The sequence below is a fragment of the Solanum pennellii genome, chromosome 4, assembly GCF_001406875.1.
Source record: "Solanum pennellii chromosome 4, SPENNV200".
Lineage (NCBI taxonomy): Eukaryota > Viridiplantae > Streptophyta > Magnoliopsida > Solanales > Solanaceae > Solanum > Solanum pennellii.
In genome coordinates, this window is record NC_028640.1 from 1,869,110 (window position 1) to 1,889,750 (window position 20,641).

General features: G+C 28.0%; 3 protein-coding genes and 4 non-coding genes across 7 annotated transcripts; 4 read left to right on the top strand and 3 right to left on the bottom strand.

Moving 5' to 3' along the window:
* Window positions 1-7,756: 7,756 nt before the first annotated feature.
* LOC114077039 lies at window positions 7,757-7,839 on the bottom strand. The gene has a single exon (XR_003578133.1). It is a non-coding gene; the product is annotated as a small nucleolar RNA Z159/U59 (small nucleolar RNA).
* A 133-nt stretch (window positions 7,840-7,972) lies between these two features.
* LOC114077035 lies at window positions 7,973-8,058 on the bottom strand. Its single transcript, XR_003578130.1, has one exon. It is a non-coding gene; the product is annotated as a small nucleolar RNA Z159/U59 (small nucleolar RNA).
* A 1,037-nt stretch (window positions 8,059-9,095) lies between these two features.
* On the top strand, window positions 9,096-9,166 carry TRNAG-GCC. The gene has a single exon. It is a non-coding gene; the product is annotated as a tRNA-Gly (tRNA).
* Window positions 9,167-9,178: 12 nt separating this feature from the next.
* TRNAF-GAA lies at window positions 9,179-9,251 on the top strand. Its single transcript has one exon. It is a non-coding gene; the product is annotated as a tRNA-Phe (tRNA).
* Window positions 9,252-11,989: 2,738 nt separating this feature from the next.
* Window positions 11,990-16,266, top strand: LOC107017344 (cyclin-SDS). The gene is made up of 7 exons (XM_015217597.2): window positions 11,990-13,135; window positions 13,416-13,577; window positions 14,439-14,605; window positions 14,967-15,095; window positions 15,224-15,404; window positions 15,628-15,672; window positions 15,837-16,266. Exons 1-7 carry the CDS (start codon window positions 12,077-12,079, stop codon window positions 15,864-15,866), a joined length of 1,773 nt encoding a protein of 590 aa, XP_015073083.1. The 5' UTR covers window positions 11,990-12,076; the 3' UTR covers window positions 15,867-16,266.
* A 1,468-nt stretch (window positions 16,267-17,734) lies between these two features.
* On the bottom strand, window positions 17,735-18,427 carry LOC107017477 (kunitz trypsin inhibitor 2-like). Its single transcript, XM_015217688.2, has one exon. The coding sequence runs from the start codon at window positions 18,415-18,417 to the stop codon at window positions 17,737-17,739; it is 681 nt and encodes a 226-aa protein (XP_015073174.1). The 5' UTR covers window positions 18,418-18,427; the 3' UTR covers window positions 17,735-17,736.
* Window positions 18,428-19,512: 1,085 nt separating this feature from the next.
* On the top strand, window positions 19,513-20,142 carry LOC107017416 (dirigent protein 11). Its single transcript, XM_015217652.1, has one exon. The coding sequence runs from the start codon at window positions 19,562-19,564 to the stop codon at window positions 20,117-20,119; it is 558 nt and encodes a 185-aa protein (XP_015073138.1). The 5' UTR covers window positions 19,513-19,561; the 3' UTR covers window positions 20,120-20,142.
* Window positions 20,143-20,641: the final 499 nt, after the last annotated feature.

Consider the following 20,641-nt stretch of genomic DNA (forward strand, 5'->3'; position numbering starts at 1 on the left):
CCTTCATTTAACGGAAGTTAAAAAATTAGTTTTAAATTTATATTTATTACTTCTAATTTTTTTTAAAAAATTATTTAGGGGTATATATGATTATTCTATCAAAGTTCAAGGTATATTTTAATTTTTTTCATACATAAATTATTTTTTGACTTCTTTTATTATAATTATTTGAATTTCTTATTCTTATTTTGTTTTTTTTCTTTCATTCCTTAGTTTAAAGAATAAAAAAATTATAAACTATTTTTTTTGTGTGTATTGTAATTTAATTTCGTATTCGAAGAAAAAATTTGGTCATCTACAATAAGTTTTACAAGAATATTAGTGAAACATAAATAAATTTGATTATCAAAATAATAATTATAAATTAGTCATTGAAACAAAAAAAAGTCAAAAAAAATATGTTTGACGAGGATTAAATTTACTCATATGGGATTAAATTTTTTAGAAAAAAATAATAAAAATTTAGATTAAAATTATTTTTTTTTCATTTCCGTTAGAGGAAAAGGGTATATGTGAGCCATTTGTTTACAAGTAGGGGTATATATGAGCCACTTTCATAACAAGGGGTATATCAGCTCTAAATGACAAAGTTGAGGGATATATCAGACCCTTTTTCCTAAAACAAATATCGTCTTATAAAATATCACATTTATATACAACATAAAAATATTAGTCTTAGTTAAATGTGCAACTCCCCACGTAATATATGGACAAATTTAAATAGGACGAAAGATGCCATGGGAATACAAAGTCCAAGAAACGGTTGGGAAGGAGGTACAAAAAGACACACGACCAGCACACGCCCATTTATAATACATAGCACCCACCCACTTCGATACGTTTTAGTTTATAATATTACGTATCTCATTATTTTAGATATATTATATTTAAATAAAATTATATTTGGGTTCGAAAATAGTTAGAATATTATATGAAAGCTTATAATTACAAATCATATGATTGATAAATTAGACGATAAATAAAAATATACTAAAAATATATTATTAATATGATTTGGTCAAACGATCTACATATTGAAAATTAATATATTAAGAAAAACATAAATATGTTTAGTAGAACAACTTTCTTAAACAAAGACTCTTAAATAGTTTTATTGGGTATTCAATTTATATATTTTGAATCTGTTCCTAAGAGGAAATAACTCAAATATGAAAGAAAATTATAGACTTGAAATAAGGTGAGAAAATCAGAAAAAAATACTGTTCCTAACAGTATCCGTGGTACATATCAAATCTCGTTCATCTATTTCTCATATTACTAATACACCTAGATAAATTCAAAATACATAACAAATCTCTCGCTTCTTTCCTATTTTATTTGCTTTTCTTTTGATTTTAATATATCTGATAACAAAACCCCGTCGTAATAATTGGAGGGTTCCTCTTTATCAGTTAACAGACGTGCCTTTTTCAGTTTTTCTCAGTGAGATGTATGCACATGACTAAAAAGCAGCAGCAAATGTAAATGGATCTCATTTTGAATGTCTACTAACTCCATTGACATATTTGTGAAGTTTTAAATCTTTAGATAAATCTTTTTACTCAAATATTATAGTTTTATTAAAATTTATTTAATATATAAATAATTTATCTAGTAAATGGCAAGTAAAAAGGTTATAATAAGAACTAAAGTGATTAAATTAAAATTCGCATTTAATATATATATTTTAATATTTATTAATTTAATTTAAACACCAAATACGATAAAATTAAATGCTTTGATTCTTCGACGTTGGAGGAAGGAAAATTTTGAATACAACATAGGAAGTCGGAAGAGAAGATGGATGACTAATGACTGCCGTATATTGACAAGGAAATAAAATAAAGTCCTTAATTGCATGCCAAAATTATGTATATTTTTGGATATAATAATATAAATTGCGATGAAATGATGAAATTGTTACATTATTAATTAAGTTTTTTGATTCAAACTTTATGTATGAAAATTATTTTATTGGAAATGTCATTTATAAATTTTGAAATGCACAATTTATATTTAGTTGAAGCTACAATATGAATTCTGTCATTTCGAATCAATATATATATATAAATGAGAATCTTCAATCCGTCTATGTGGCATGCCTCAATGATGAGAAATATATATATATTTTTTTTAAAAAAAATAGGGCTTTTTAGATTATTATTTTTACACAATAATATTATGTGTATATATATATATTGCTATTAATAAGTTACTTAATGAGCATTACACCTTCTAACCTTTTAATAATATATATAACACCTAACCTTTAATTTAATAATATAACTCCTAACCTTTCATATTCATAACCTTCAAAATATTTAATATAAAAATTATAACTCCTAAATATTACACCTATAAAAATTCACTTTGAGACATTGCATGATGGTCATTTTATTTTTATTTTTCTTATTCTTCATTTTTTGTTTCTTTGATTTGTTAATTTCTTTTGTCTTATTTGATCTGATTTTTGCAGGAGAGGGATGTATAATGAAAAACGTTATATATTTTGCATATTTTGATTTTGTGAGGTAAAATGATTTGACATGTCTAATTATCATTATCACTTTTGTTCTATTGTAATTACATATATATTTGATATTATTAGGTTGGATTGTTGATGATACAAATCATGATTCTTTTATAGAAAAAATAATTTGTTCATTTTCTTTTTTGCTTCTCTTTGTAGTTTTTTGAGATTTTTTTTCTCATTCTTGTAGTTTCTACCGACACTGATTGTCTTTATTCACTTTGTAAATTTGAAGAATCGAATTATGTTATGTTGAGAACTCTTTCCTTTTCAAATCATATATAACTAAATATTTTAAATATTTTTGCTTGATTAGTTAACTATAATTTTATGTCTTTTTGTTGTTATTATTGTAAGGATTGTAATTATGTTATGTTGAGAACATGATCCTTCTTTCCCCTTCAAATCATATATAACTAAATATTTTAAATATTTTTTCTTGATTAGTTAACTAATTTTATGTATGTTTATTGGTATTATTATAAGGATTGTTTATAGTTATCCGGTTAAACCTCCGATGCAATAAGAGTTGATTGGTTCCTTATCAGATTAATTAGTTAATTGAAAAAACGTCAATATATCTTATTTCTAATTTCGTCTAACAATATCTTCCTCCTCACTAGCTATAAAAATGTTATACAAATATATAATAAATATAAGTAATAAAAAAAACAATATATCACATCTTAATATAAAGTAAATAAAATACTAAATATTAAATACAAATATTATATAGCTAAGAATTAAATAAATCGATTCCTCTTTTAATTTTGTATCTCACAATCACATAACAATGATATGATAAAAATACATAATTTTAACATTGCATTATTTATTATATTATTTATATATAGAAATTATTTATAGGCCAAATGTTTCACAATTTTGAGGATTCAATCAACAAAAAAATTAAATATTTTTTAATTTTATTTTAAAACATCCGCACTATTACTTTTTTTTTTGATAATTTCAAAAAAAAATCTATTCCTTTTGATTAGCTTTTTAATTCTATGTCCCTTTCTAAATTTGTTTTTAATTAATTTTTTTCTTAATAGATATCTCTCCTATAATATAAAATAAGAGAAAAAGTATATATTGTTCAAAATAATAGTAATTACTAAAAATAATATTTATTATTAGAAGCATATTTGGAGACTTTTAATAATTTGAAATTTCTAAAATGATGTAAAAAGAAAATATGTCATATAATAAAATAAATCATAAAAATATGTAACAATTTTTTTACCCTTTTCCTCTTATTTTTATATATTTATTTTTAATTTAATTTTTATCATAAACTCACACCTCTTCATCTTTCATAACCTCTATACTTAATTAATACTTATTATTAATACCTATAACTTCCAACTTTATATATTCATAACCTCAAATTACTTAATGTTTAAAATTTGTGACATCTTAAAAGTACATAAAAAATATTTCTAACCAAATATATTTATGTTTAGCTTAATTGTCCTCTACTTTAATCTTGTAATGCAAAAATCTATCGACAAAGACTGCTTTGTGTAATTATTTTTACTTCTAATAAGAATAAGATATATAAAAGAGAATAATTGATTATTTTTTTTTGCATGAAACTAAAAGAGCAAGATCATTACTAAAAGTAAGACAAAAATAATTTTTGAAAATATTAAAATGTATTTTTAGGTACGCTTAGCGGGGGAGATAATCAAAATTATTATGAAGTTATTTTTAAATTTTAAATAAAATATGACTCATGAAAAATCTAATAAAAATTAATTAAGATAATTCATTTAAACATTTTGCTTAAATTAATAAAAAGCTAAAGACAAGCTAATTTGATTATGTTAAGATACGATGCTAATTGTTACTGTTTAAAATATATATATATAAATTAGTAAAAATACTAAAGACGAGCAAATTTCATCCTCTTAATTACAATGCTAATTGTTTATGTTTTATTAATAGAATTAAATAAGCAAAGACTATAAAAAAAAAGGAGACTAAAAAATAGCGTTGAAATAAATTTTTAAACAAAACTTAGAATTATAGAAGAGAATTTATCAAGGAAAAAATTAATACAGATAATTATTTCAAATATACTTATTACTTAATCACTCATCCTCCATTATAATGATTCTGAAAATTTACTTAGTTTTTTCTCCTACACTTTAATTGTAAGAAAATGTTATTTGTCGGTAATAATTATAAATATTCATATTATTTGTGAAAATTTTTTTTATGTTTACTTTACTTGGAAAAAATTCAAGAGTCTAATTATAAGTTTTTAGTAGATATATAAGTTTTTTTTAAAATCTTAACATAAAACCTTTTATCATTCATTTATAATTGTTCATTTATTACTTATTTTATTATGCATTTTAAAAATAATATATTATTTTTATGTTAATTCTATATCACTAAAAATTATTTTACCGAACTAAAATCATGTATTACCCATTTCCTTCCAAAGAATCAATATATAGAGAGAACTTTATATTTTAATATATAATTATTGAAGTACCTTTTTAAGTCTTCAAATTATAGATAGCTTATCTATTACGAATAATTTTTCATATTTCTAAGTCTGTTTTTGAATTTATTACTATTTTAATTCTTTTGATATTTTTTAAAAAATTTAAAAGACTAAAAATCTCACTTTAAATTTTTAACAAAACATCAAAGTTAACCATACTTAATTTTGAGAACTCATTCAAATGGATAATAAAGTCATAAATTCTTAATTATATATTAAAACTAAACATAAAAGAATAGGTACTATTCAACCAAAAAAAATATAGGTATTTGACCGTACTGCTAATTTAAGGTATTTATTTTTTGATAAAATTAATTCATGAATTGAGTTGAAATTACAAAGCTAAATAATAAAATTATTAACTAATCTATTTGGATTTAAAAAGTAAAATAAAAATGAAAAACTTTTAAACACCGCGCTATCTAAGTTTACTAGTACAAAAGTAAAATAAAATAATCTGGAATTGAAGATATCATCATCAACAACAATAAATACTCTCAAAGTCCAAAAAGAAAACACTAGACACACGCAATTTAATCCCCATTTATTTTTGTATTAATATTAAAATTCGATTAAATATAAATTTACATTAAAGACTCTCACATTAAAAATAAGATACTTTCTAATAAAAATAGTCATACTCAAAAAGTTTAAACATGAGATTTTTAATTACAAATAAAAAATTTATATTTATCTTTACATCACTGACTTTTTTTCAATAGTAAATTAACGAACAAATATTTATGCACTTGATATGTAAATAAAGCTGCAGCAGATGCACATGGAAAGTAGCTTTCTGTTTTATTTTTTTTAAAAATATAATCACTGCATTTAGAAAACTATACTTCACTCACTAGAGGATATGATAGGTTCAAGATAATAATATATTTAGTAAGGTTTTGAAGAAATAAATATACATGAATTTTGTTTTTATTTTTGTTTCTCTTAAAAAAATATAGCTAAAAGAAAATAAAATAACATATAATTGGTGAAATTAAAAATATTAAGATATACTTTCAATTTTAGATCAATTGAATTTGAAATTATAATTTAAAATAATATCCAAACATACTTTAATATTTCTTTTTTTAAAAAAACAAGAACAAGAGACCAACCCAAGCAAATCCAAAAATAGTTCACATGAAAATACAAAAAAGACACACGCCAATAAGGCAAAATTAACAACCAAATAATCTCTATGCACTTCGTATGTAAAAAGCTGCAAAAAAATGCACATGAGCCTGAGCGACCGAAATCAGAATTTAAAATTTATGTAATTTTTTTACTTTTTATTTTACGATCGGGGTGGAGCCTTGATACATTGTTTGGCTCGTATATTTATATAAATATTTGATTATGTGAACCAAATGGTAAAAATTGTTACATTGATAGTGTATAAGATATTATTATTTAAAACTAATGTGTAAGAAATCAGAAGAAGAAAAACATATTAAATGTCATTATTTTATAACGAACAAGGAGGAAATTGATCCATTTCTCCTTGTTATGGAGTAACCATCAACTATTTAACTAGTTGGAGGGCATTTTCGAGCAAATAAACATATCGTATATGAATTTATCCTTGCTAAAATATATATTTTAAGGGCATCGAAATTTAAATAATAGCATTAAAAAGACTATATTTGTTCGATTTTTTGAGAGTTAGCATCCATCAAAATTAGTCCATTCATGTTTTGGATTGCAAATCACTTTGGCCCAGTTAACAGTAGCCCATAAAATCACTAACCTGTTAGACACAGCATAAATGTTTGGAGTTTTATTCTTCATGAAATTTCGTAAATAGTTGTTGCTCGAAAATTTTACATAAATCCTATAGTATTAAGAATTAATTGCATTATATCTTTAGTCTTTTCTAAATTACAAAATTTCTTAAAATTTGATAAAATTCGAATGTATTCCAAAAAAGTTTATATATTACCCAATATATCAATCGATACCTCGTAAACCGATGTATTATATCACAATACATCGCCTATAGTGATGAATCCGACCAATGATATATATATAAAAAAGAGAAATAGATTTTTTGTAATTTTTTCTAATGATAATGTATTTTAGAACATATGATAGAATAAATTGTGTATTTTAGTTTTCCTACCAATAATATGAGTTAAAATTATTTTATCGAGTAAGGATATAATTTTTGCGAATTAAGCTTATTTTATTAAGCCCTCCATTTCATCAAATTAATTGAATTGTTGAGACAATTTTTATTTTTTAAATTAATTTAATTATTCGATATGCAAGACTATGTTTTAAAATATTCTTCAATTTTACTTTTAATTAGCTAGCACAGAAATTAATTATTAATCAATATTCAATTATTTTTATCATAAATTTGACGATAACTAATAAAGATAAAAATAAAAAATTAAGCCTATTTATGTTTTAATTTTCTTTTCCCAAAGGTGAAACCCCGCAACAATATTAATTCATCTGAAGCGGAGGAAATACACTTATAGAACTTTGTTGGGTTTATTTTGTTTAATTTTTCCCATATCAAGCTATTGATATTATTTTAGATTATTTAAAAGAGAAATAGATATTAAAATCCAAAAAATGTGTGAATTTGATTAGAAAATCTTTTCAATTAACTAGAATTGGTTAATAATCTTTACGGATTTGCATTTCAATATCCAAACAAATACAGAAAATAAATAAGTATGAAAAAAAATGATCTTATTAGTGACTCTTCAGTTCAGGTCTCCAAAGTTTTTTATCAACATGATTTAATATCAGTAAATGTTACTAATAATCATCATTAGAAGACAAAAAATAACATCCATCTTAAAAAGTTCAACCTCTAAAAAAACTCAAAAATATTATCAATAAAAGAACAGCCATATTATTTAAAAAAAAAAAACAGAAAAATCAATATAGTATACAAAAAAGAATTTCAATTTGTCTCTTCAGTTCAGGTCTCCATAACTTTTCCGCATGATTTAATCTCAGAAGAACGAAAGTTATATATTTGATCATCATCAGAGACTAAATTGAACAAAATAGCATTAAAACACAAAAAAAAAAGGCAATTGAAAAAAAAAAAACAAAGATCGAATTCAAATGTAATTATACCACACATCAAATAAAAACAAAAATTATGAATTTGAGGAAGATAACACTAAAAGAAGAGAGAACAATTTTTTTTAACACTAGCCGCCTATGAAAATTTTATAAATAATTGGTGTATTTATAAGGATAAAGTGTGGAAATTATACAACCCTAGATAATTTGGGCTCATCACCTTCTTTTGGCCCATCTTAGGATAATTTGGGCTCATCATCTTCTTTTGGCCTATCTTAATCATAAACATGTAGATTTTGTTGTTCCTTTTCTGTTAAACCTTTTGAAACTAATAAAACAGTTAGGCCTCATTTAACATCTACAAAATTTTAAGTTTGTGATATACTTTTTTTTATTCCATTTTAATTTGTTTTTAGTTTGTTTTTTTAAAAAATATTCTATCTTTTTATGGCAATTGTTTTTTATTTTTTTTTTAAAAGCTAAAAGTAGGTCATAGTGGCCCATATTATTAAACAATAAAGTAGATTTTGCACAAATCTCGTAGTGTTAAAAGTTAAGTTAGAGAGAAAAATCACCTGTCTGATTGAACATGCTGCCAATTAAAAATTTTCCTCTCTTATTATAGTGTGTGTTTCTGGGAATACGTATGCAGGAAAGAAGTTTGAGTTTGATGCAAATGACTAAAATATCATCATAAGACCCATTTTATTAACAAGATTTATCACTATTTTAGCGGCTTCGCAAATTACTCGGAATTCTAGATTATTCAATTTTCTCAAGTTAGTAGTATACAATGGTCAAACTGGATCACTTTCATATTTGAGACCTTTTACTTCTTTTCATCATGCAGAAGTTAGAATTAATTCTTGTTTATCTACTTTTAGCCATGTGGGGAGGAAAGAAACGTTTGTACTCAGCTACAAAATTTACTTTGTACACAGTGAGGCGTTTTGTTTTCTAAAAGGAGTTTTGGGTGCTGTTTTATTCAAAAACTTGCATCTAGCACCAGTGGTCTAGTGGTAGAATAGTACCCTGCCACGGTACAGACCCGGGTTCGATTCCCGGCTGGTGCAATTAATATGTTTGCGGGGATAGCTCAGTTGGGAGAGCGTCAGACTGAAGATCTGAAGGTCACGTGTTCGATCCACGTTCACCGCACATGATATTTTTTAATTCTTCAAATATGTTAGTCTTATATAAGTCAAAATAAAAAGTATTTTTTTTGTGACTAAATTATTTTATTTATCAAGTATAATTTACCGCTCAATAAATAGAAACCAAAAAAATATCACTAAACTAATCCAGCACAACTTGCTACATCAACCTCTAGACATTGTCACTACTCATCTAGAATAAAAGTTTAGACTCTCTATATATCTACCCAGCCTTTACTTTCAAGCTACTCAGAAAATAAAGATCTTATATTATTCATTTCATCAAGATTCCTACTTCGAGAAGCGAATCTAAGTGTAAGGTAGGAGGTTCATCCGTACCCTTTCGATCAAAAAATTACACGGTATATATAATATTAGATTTGAATAGTATAAATTTATAACTTTAAATGAACACCCTCAACACCACTGAAAAGTGTAGCTCAGTGATCTTTGTGGTTCATTAATTAGCAGTCGTCTGTTTGATCCTCCCTAACATCATATTTTGTACGTAAGCATAAATATTGAATCTAAAATATCATGTAATTTTTTAAATATAGCTAAAATAAAAATAATTTCAATGTCTCTCTTTCCATGCTCTTAATACTAATTCAAATTTAGCCGAACTCCTATAATTTCTGATTGATTATTAATATTAACACACTTCTCAAGTAAGAAATAAAAATTACAATATATATAATGTCACACTTAATTAATTTTTTTATTTATTTATGACTAGTTTTATATATGTAAGATTTTTGTATTTTTGTCAACTTTTATAATCGACCTATATCACTTGTTCTTTTCATTTATATTTTTCATCATTTAACCTATAAATATTGGTGTTGTTTAATATTATTATTTTTATTGCTATTGAGCATTAAATAAGTATTATAGTCTTAATAATTCAACTCTTATACCTTTTCTAAAAAAATGTTTTTTATATGTATTAATTTGAAAGATTTTTTTTTTTAAATAAAATAAGACACTATAAAATAACAGTTTAAAAACGCACAATATTTTGTTAAAAAGGGCTAAATAATTAAGAGAAAAAATGAATTTTTTTTTAAAGGACATGATAATGCTGGTTAAAATTTAGTGGACACCTCATTTTGCTTTTCATCATGTAAGTTTTACATATTTAATTCTTCATATTTCGAACCCCCGATTAAAATCGTGCATTCTATTCTTTTCCTTGAAACACTACCATATTCCTCACTTGCCATAGATAATAAATGGATCCTACTAAGGCCATACGATATATTGTTGCTTCAGCATTGTTTCCATTGCAATCGTCTAAACTCTAAAGTCCACTTTAGTTCATCATGCCATGCTAATGCTTGCCTCTTATGTCCGATGGCAGAGTTAGGTGGGGTTCATGGATTCAGACGAATTCAATAATTTTTCCGTTGATTTTATATTATAAATATTTTTTTATATTAATTTGTGAACTCCTAACAAAATTGATTAACAGTTATTAACGAAATTTAGTACTTTCAAACTCTTAATCCTGACTTCAGCTCTACAATTATTCCCAAGCCATTCCAATATTATAGTCCATATTGCTTTTGAGATAAAGCATTGAAAGAATTTTGTGTATAACTTATCAAATCTTGTGATTTTCAATAGCTAGTATTCCCTCCGTCCATAATAGTTTGGCATGTATATTAATAATAATTGTTCAAAATTAATTGTCAATTTATATAATTAAGAAATAATTAGTTACTTTTTTTCAAATTTATCCTTAACAACAGTGTAGTTCAATCGAAAAGTTGTTTAAAATTATACATTATATCAAATTTTTCTTGAGGAATATGAATTATAAATACCGTGGACGATATAGCTGAATATAAGAGTTATTAAATATGTTTATAAGCTTATTCTTTTTAATTTTTTTTTTTAAAAAAAGTAGGACATGCAAAACATTAGTATTCTTATACATGAAGTAATTTGAATAAAGCGAAATGAATTATGAAGTACTTATGTATGCATCTAATTTATGGCTTTTAATTCATTGAATCGTACTAAATTTTGGATAAGGGTCCATCGATATCTTATATGAATTCTCATTGAATTTTGCATAGAGATCCACAGACATCAAAACACATCTTTTGAAATTATTTTTTATTTGTCAAGTTTTGAATATTACTTTTACTCTTTAAATATTTTCAATTAAGAAATAAATATTAGTAGAATGTAATTCTTCAACAATAAAAATATTATTCTTTGTCTATAAGATTTGTTTGAGCAACATTGTATAATGAACGTGTAATTCTTAGAAGATATTAATTTATACAAGTCAATTAGTTTTGAGTATTTTATTGAAATCAGAAGCAAATTATGCAAAAACTTGTAATGCTGTGAGCTACAATTCTCACTCTCAAAACGAAAATATCCACATTTAAATTAATACTAGTAGATTTATCTTATTCAGAATTAAATAATCGGCTGACTTCTTTTATTAGAAATAAAATAATTTAAACTGTTTGTATTTTTTAAATTTAAAATATATATACACACTCTATTTTATTTTATGTGATATTTTTCAATACGCATAAATTTTTGATCAAATTTAAATTATTTTCGAAAAAGAAAATATTACTTAGAGAAAAAAATAAAAGAAAAAGAAAATGTGAAAGAAAAATGCACAACAACGTGACATCAACGTGGTCCCACTCGACCACAGCGTATATAAGCTCTCACACTCCCCATTTTCCTCATTTTCTCTCCGAGCAAACAAACGCCATTAACGGCTTTCTCTCACTGACGCACACAACTTGAACACTTCACTCAGTTTGAGAAAATTCACATGTTCTAAGCAAAGTACAAGCAATGAAGCGAAAGTTACATGCAGAAGCAGCTCAACCGGCGGTTCAGCAACCGAAGGAAATCCTACCGGCAGTGAAGAGGCAGCTCCGGTCGAAATTACCTCGCCGTAAGCGATCACATATATCTCCGATTCTACGTTCATTCTCAATTGCTGCTTCGTCGTACTTGACAAGTGAAGTCTCGCGTCAATCGAGCAAAGGTTCTGTGAATAAGGAAGTGAAGAAGCGTGAAATTGAAGGAGAGGAATTTCGGAGAATTACTAGAGCTTATTTCAGGAAGAAATTACTTGTGGATCAGAAGAAGGATTCTGAAGTCGAATTATCGGAATGCTCTTGTGTTGATTCGTGTTCTGAAGTTATCGGAAAAATCATAAAAATTGAAGATCCAGTTGATATCTCACGCGATATTGTTTCAAAGCGGAATAGAAATGCAAAAGTTATTGAAGGAACTGAGGATTCTGAAGTAATTTCGAGATTTCTGAAAGCTTCTGGTGGTTTTTGCGGTGAAAGCTCAAAATCTGGAGAGGATGCTGTTGCAGGAAGCAGGAATGCTGCGAAAATCATCCATGAAGATGTCGTTTCATTCAATTCCGTCTTACAGTCGCCTTCGGAGTCAAAATGTGGAAATTTATCAGTTCAATCAATCAAATGTAGTGAAAACAGAGCACCGGAAGAGGTCGAGTCTGAAGTTTCACGAGTCTGTCCAGAGGTAGAATTATCTGCTGTAGAACAAGCTCATGAGAAACTCGTTGAAGCAGAATTGGATCTGGAATGTTCTGAAAATTTCTCAATTGTTGATGTCTCTGATGACTATTCATCAGCTTATTCTGAACTCCAATCGGAAATATTCCCGGAGAGTTCCGATATAGATATCTTCGACTATAGTCCGTCGTATTGGTACGACTCCGGAAGCCAGTTCTCTGAGAAATCGAACGCAGACGCTAGTCCTTCACCTACTTTCACGTTGTTTCTTCGGTTCGGTCAACAGTTCTGCAGATCAACCGCTGCATTGCAATCCACTCCCATAAACTCTTCGGAAGATCAAATTTCTACTGAATTCACTGTAAGCTATTTATTTAACTTCCTTTAATTTGTACTGAAATTACATTTCACAAAATCTATTGATCTCTCTCTAAATTCATCGAATTTATAGTTCATGAATATTGAGTAATTGAGTGAAACAAATATAGTTGTACCAGAGTAAGAGAAGATTTTAATTAGCGGATTGAACTGGTTTTAGATTTGAGATAGTAATTATTGAAGTTTATAAAAAAAATTATGTTGTATACTATTAGTTAGCCTTAACATCATCATGATTCTGTTTATTTCCTTAATGTATGGAGGGATTGGAAGATGAAGAGGATGAAGAGAGCTATAGGATGATAAGAAACAGAGAGAGGAGGCAATTGTATCTACACGACTACGCCGAGGAATACTGTTCCACTACGGACTACGGCGATCTAATCGTGCAGCAACGGTTACAGATGGTTCATTGGATTCTTGAGGTTAGTTAGTGATGAACGTGTTTACTCCCCGCGTTACTTTCTAGTTGATCTGAAATGCAGTTAAAAATTTCTCTGGAAGTTGATGCTATTAGCGAATCAAATCAGCTTTTCGTGCCATATAAATTTACGGCTTATAGTGCATGTGGAAGTTATATTTTTTAACAACTGGTAGAAAGACAACAGAATCCACCTTGCACGTGAGCCTATAATGCTGTCCATATTGCTTGTGTGTGCTTAAATATTAGTAGTACAATTTTACTGAAAGAAAGCAACCGTCCATAGAGTATAATAATTGAAGATTAGTTTGATATATATTACTGTAAAATATTAAAATTTTAAATTCATGAGATCTTAGAAAGTTGAGTAGAATAATATCGTCAAACATTTTCATGAGATCTTAGAAAGTTGAGTAGAATAATATCATCAAACATTTTCATGAGATCTTAGAAAGTTGAGTAGAATAATATCGTCAAACATTTTGGCGAGTTCGATTATGGACAGGATGCCATGTAAGTTGGAAAGAAATAAGAGTATTATAACTCGATACTGTTTCCCTTTTATTCATATAGTAACTCATTCGGAGGATGCTGTTAAGACCTTGTAATGAAAATTTAAGAATTTGGATCCAATGGCATTTCAAGCGTTTACCACAAGATGGCCCTAAAACACCAGGTCCTGGGAGTAGTTCAAGGGATCTAAGATTCCCATTTTTGTCTGCAGAGAACTGCAATACAAAAGCAATACAAAGGAACTAAAAATTGTTTCAACGGCCTATGCTTTGGACTCTTTACATACACATACTAATGTCACTAGTACTTTGGCACTTTTCCTTGTCTAATGCTGGACATGTTTCTTTTATAGCAAGCCACAAGGAAGGACCTTCAGAAGGAGACGATGTTCCTAAGTGTCAACCTCTTTGACAGATTTCTAAGTAAAGGGTACTTCAAAACCAAAAGATGCCTTCAAATTGCTGGCATTGCCTGCCTTACTCTGGCAGTCAGGATCGAAGAAAACCAGCCTTTCAACAGGTAACATTCCTTGCTCTGATGTTAAATCCAGGCTTGTTCCCTTGAGAGCAACTAGAGTAATATAGTATCAAAATGAAATGTCGAAAGGAAGTGCACATAAGCAGAGCCTCAAAACCAATTGTAAAATCTGAGGGAACTGCTCAGCATTGCAAATTACCTTGCATTTATTTTTTTCGGATGTTACTTGCTGGGAAATACAGTAAGAAATTCTCAAAGGAAGTTCAAATTGACTAAGCTAAGGACATTACAGTTTAAAAGTCTTGATATTTACATTCCTTATCATTATTAAAGCATACTAATCTTCTTAGGTCTCATTTGCTGAAAAGTTATTAAGTTGACAAGTTCGCTTCTTTCATTTCAGCATTCGCCAGAAGACATTCTCTGTTGCAGGCACTACATATAGCTGTTCTGAAGTGGTGGCTATGGAGTGGCTGGTGCAGGAGGTCCTCAACTTCCAATGCTTTCTTCCCACAATCTACAACTTCTTATGGTACAACGGTTAACCATGCTATACAATTGCTTAAATTTGATACTTGATGACTTAGCCTTAACATACACTAACTGAAGAAGTAAAGAGTCATCCATATATTTTATTTGGCGTTTGTCACAACTGCACAGGTTCTATCTTAAAGCTGCTACAGCTACCGAATATATGGAGAAGACAGCTAAATACCTGGCAGTCCTAGCTTTGTTGGGTCATGAACACTTGTGCTACAGACCATCAACTGTAGCTTCTGCACTGGTGATTCTCGCTTTATCAGCTGCCAATCTTTATGCCTCATGCCATTTGGTCACAAAGGTAACTTCTGAAAGACATAAATATTAATCCAAGTGAAATGTGTTTGTGACTTTCTTTTCGTTTGGAAATGTATCGTCAAGGATGAATCCAAGTATATTCTTAAGCACTATTTTATCTAAAATTGTGCTTTGCATTTGCACATTTTTTATAAGTGTAGAGAGTCATGATCAGTAATGCATTTGAAAACTCTAATTCACATGCTTTTTCATCTCTTCATTCACAGACTCATGCCAAAATAGAAGACGAAGATTTACCTGAATGCATCAAGGTACTATATCCCTACCTAGCAATATTTAGTTCATCTTGTTTCTCTGCTAAAAAACAGGCAGAGTCAGAGTTTTGTATCATCAAAGCTATGATATTAGTAAATGAAGTTACTGCTTTTAGCTTATCAAAGAAGTTTTTTTCTAATGGCATATTCATACATGACAGAGCTTGGAATGGCTGGTGAAGTACATATGATATTAAGGTGGATCAGCATGTCACTACACATGATATGAAGGTGGAACAGCATCTCAGTAATTCTCTCATATTTTGGAGCTTATCAGTTTATCTTCTCATTCTTTTGCCGAAACTTATTCTTAGTCTCTTCTCAAAGTCGCGGGTAATAACTTCAAGATATTCTGTTGAAGTTTGATCAAGTGATGCTTACTTCATTATTTTGTCCTTGTAACAATAACAAATTCACACTTTATCCCTACTGTCCTTACTTAGGATACAAGGATGTAGAAAGAACTCAAAGTCACTACTGTACTCAGAAAATGTAGAAAGAACTTAAAGTCACTGTTGTATTCAGAAAGTATCAATTACTATAAACAATTGTTTAGTTGAAAAAGAAAATTTGGAGTTGAAGGATAAGACTGAATATCAAATGAGACAGAGTTTGTCAATGGCAAAGCCACACTTGATACCTTTAGGTATGAGATTTTAACTGTAACTTCCATACATGAAAGCTAGTATTTTACGAGCGTTGCCAACTAATTTATAATACCTCAACAGGTTAATTCTCACTCTCTTAGTTTTATTCTAAAATCACTACCTTACAAGTTACAACCATACCACAGTTCCAGGGACAGAAAAATCAGAAGTATATAGCTAAATGACTTGAATAGGGAAGTAATATATGAAAGAAATGGTTGGCCATTTCCAACACCTTGAGCAATTTGAAACCACTGGAGAAAGGAGTCCAATAAAAGTGTGGATATGCTTTTGATAACAAGAAAGATCTAACATGTGGATTTAAATAAGCATATGATGTGTATGCAAAGATATTCAAATGAAAATGAAGATAAGATTATGAACCCTTAAGAGGAAATTTTTCCTAATACCTTCTCACAACATGCAGGAGTGTTTGTTTTTTAGCTTCCTATAAGCAAAAGTGTGAAATTTATTTATTTTATCTCATATAGAAATGGGAAAAACGGGCTTGGACCTAACTTTGCTAGTTTGGGCTTCCCTTGTTTATGGAGCCAAATCTGGATTCCCATATATGGGTTGTTGATAAATAGTCCTCAGGAAAAACAAATTATTAAAGTTTCGTATGACTGAAGTTCGAATAAAAATAAGGCATAACAATAAATTTAAAAAGTTTGCAAGTTATCTACTTGTAATCCAGCATATAAGATTAACATTATGTCATTATATAGTCTAGAAATTGGTTACTTACCATTGAATGACTTTGGTATACAACTTTCCGAGCTCATACTCGAAAAGAAAATCATACTTTCTCCCGTTTTAAATTATTTGTCATATTTTTTTTTTCAAAATTCAAACTACATACATAAAGTATGCCATCATTTTAAGATATAATTTTCCCCCCAAAAAAATTATAGTAGTAATTTTCATGTAATTTCTTATTATCAAGCTTTTAATTTTAAAATATTAAATTAATCTATAATTCTTTTCCACAAAACGGCTAGAGCAACAAGCGAGACAGGGATTGAAACACGAGGTGGGGAGGTGTATATCGTACGAATCATGCTCCAACCTAGCTAATAGACTATGACAGATTAATCAAATTAAATGAATGCGGGAAAAATGAAATATGATAAGTATTTTAAATGAAGTATATTTTTTATGGGGACACTATTAAATATACTTAGTTTCTATCAATTTTTCAAGATAGATATACATATACATATACATATATATGATTTTTTTTTAAAAGTTAACAGGTGCACGGGCACCCCCACAATAGTATGTGAGTCCTCGGTCCGCCTTTGATGACAAGGATCTGAAGATTAATCAAATAAACTCTCGAAAATTAAAATATGACAAGTTTAAATGGAGTATATATTAGAAGAAGAAAAATGAGAAGTACAATTCTTTGCTACTAATTCAACACTTTTTTGAACCTAACAACAAGTGGTTCATCAATCAACCCAAGCCACTTCTTGCCATTCTCATTAAAAACACCAACATTCCCACACACTATCTTACAATTACTACTACAAACCCTAGGACAAAACACAATTTTATAACTCTCATTATTCCCATACCTTTCTATTTTAAACCAATTACTTATTGTCTCAATCCCCGGCCGGCCAATCATGCCACCACTCATAACATACCTCTTTCCCGTCCTCTCGTCCGCGCCACCGACCTTCCATGCCGTGGATTGAACAAAAATTGTGGAAGCAACAAACACAATGTTTAGATCAGTAGATAAATTTATGACTTGTTGGTTATTGTCAATTGGAATGAACCTTGTTGGAAGTCCATTTGATGATTCAATATTTTTTTGTATGACATAAAATGGACATGGCCTATTTTTAGCTTCTAGTGCTAGGACACCAACTCCTCCACTACTACTACTACTACTACTACTTCCATTTTGATTAATAGGTAAAATTGTGTATTTTAAGCCAATTTGTAGCTCATGACCATCAGTGTCTAACACTGATGTGGTGGTGGTAATTGGTGTTTTTGATGGTTGTTGGCTAGTTGTTAGATAAGATAATGAGAATAAAATTTGGAGTATGTGTAGTAGTTTTAGGTAGTTTGTAGTACTCATTGTGCCTTTCTTTGGATAATGTGAGTACTAAATGATCAACCATAGTTTATATAGACTATTTGAATACAATTACATATTGTAAGTAAAGTAATAAGTATTTTTTTTTTAATTTTTAAGTAAAGATCTCGTATTTGATTTCTGGATATAGAGTCGTCTTTTATATGGAATGATTTACCCTCAAAGCAAGACTTTTAACGTGTATTTGAATTAATTGAACTTCAAAACCGATTTTAAAAGAATCATAGTGTCTTTTTCTTTCTATTATTTTGTACAATTTCTACTTGTATAGGGACAAAAAAGTGACTTGGTTTCATGAAGAAAATGAAATAAAATGTCATCACCTTGATGCATGTGACATAATGGACGAAATGAATGCTTTCAACATGAAGAAAATGTTGGTGAGTTGTTTTTTAAGGTTTTTCTTTTTTCATTAGTAAGTTGCATGCATGTGGAATGTAAATATGTGTTTGATTTGATCATGCTATATAATCTATATATATTTACCCACTACACCAACTTGGTTGAGTAATGATGTAACCATGTTTCCTCTTATAAAAGTTTGTTATTGATTAATTGGTTGTGACTAATTAGTTGGGATTTCTTTAGATCTTTTGCATAAATGATACTTTACCATAGGTTTGATATACAAAGTATTTAGCGTTTACATCGAATCCAAAGCAAGGTTTCACTGTATATTAAGGAGATGATATGATTGATATGATGTTGATATTATAATTTAACTTAGTGATCTATAGATCATACAAAAACAACTTTATTGTTATTTTAAGGTTCTCATTCATTCTATATTTGAACGATAGAAAATTGAATATATATCATGGTTAAACAATAAAGTAACCAAGTACCTATTTAACAAGCAAGACATGATCAATTATTAGGGGTAAATTAATTCCTTTGAAGCACAAAAAGCTCATGCAAGTTGCAACCTATATGGTTTAGGTAGAAAAAGCAAAAAAGGTGGATTAAGTAACCAAAACCTTTAAAATTTTAACAAAATCCCCTAAAATTGAACAGTATTAAAGCAACACACTTTAAGACAATCATACCTCAAAATCTTATTCCTCAAATCAACTTAATTTCCCTTTTGAAATCCAAACAATTCAAATATATAACATTTGTTATAATCATGATAGCAAGAATCATATTTTGCTTTGCAATTTTATTAGCAATACTTTCAGTAATTCTCCTTGCAATATTCTCACCAATACCTAATCAAAACAAATCAAAAAATCCCCCTTGGATTGATTTATCCCTATATATTCAACAACCTCGAATCCCCTCTTCTAATTTTCCCTCTCAAAAAGCGCCAACAGACTTTGGAGCTTTAATTTTCCACCGCCTTCTAACAGAAGGCCCTGAAAACACGTCTCGTATAGTTGGAAAAGCGCAAGGTTTCATAATCCCAATTCAAGATTTTGCGAATTCCGCGTTTAATATTATTTATCTCACATTTAATTCAAAAGAATTTTGTGGGAGCCTTAGTGTTGAAGCTAAGAGTTTGACAAATGATAATAACAAGTTGAATGTTGTTGGTGGTACTGGCTACTTTGCCTTTGCTCGTGGTTTAGCTATTTTTGCACAAACAAAAGTGGAAAATATTAATTCTGATAATTTAGATGCTAATTATTATCAATTAAAGCTTCAATTGAAATACCCTAATAAATCCAAAATAAATCCAAGATGAATTATTAGCAACTTATTAAATTATCCTTTATTGGTTTTTTTATATTTTTATTTTTATTTACCTTTTTGCAACTCCTTAGATAGAAATATCTTATTAAAGCTTTGTAACTCATTTTTCAAAAATAGATTGAAATAAATGTAAGAATATCTCTTTAAGAAAAGAATCTGAAAAGAGCTAGAGTTAAAGAGTCTTGTTTGAATTATTTTAAAATTTACTACTTATAATTAAAGTTATGATTTTTAATTTATGTTATTTTCTTATGCTTAAAAAAATCTTTTTATTTTACCAAACACTTTAAAATAATTTAAAAACTATTTTAACTTTAAAATATTTGAAATAAGTCAACTACAACATACTTATAGTCAACAATTGTCCTATTTTCTTTTTTATTCTAAATATATGAATATAATTTTTGGAGGGATATTTTCTTCATCAGAGCAAGTCAATTCTATAAAGGAGAAAACAATAACACATGAAGGCAGCTACTTTTGCTCTGAATCGAATAGATCGAATTGATATAAA

Coding starts and splice junctions, on each gene's coding strand:
- LOC107017477 (XM_015217688.2), bottom strand. CDS start 18,417: ATGAGTACTACAAACTACCTAAAACTACTACACATACTCCAAATTTTA.
- LOC107017416 (XM_015217652.1), top strand. CDS start 19,562: ATGATAGCAAGAATCATATTTTGCTTTGCAATTTTATTAGCAATACTT.
- LOC107017344 (XM_015217597.2), top strand. CDS start 12,077: ATGAAGCGAAAGTTACATGCAGAAGCAGCTCAACCGGCGGTTCAGCAA. Junction 13,578..14,438: donor TGGTTCATTGGATTCTTGAG/GTTAGTTAGTGA, acceptor TTTCTTTTATAG/CAAGCCACAAGGAAGGACCT. Junction 15,673..15,836: donor ATTTACCTGAATGCATCAAG/GTACTATATCCC, acceptor CATACATGACAG/AGCTTGGAATGGCTGGTGAA.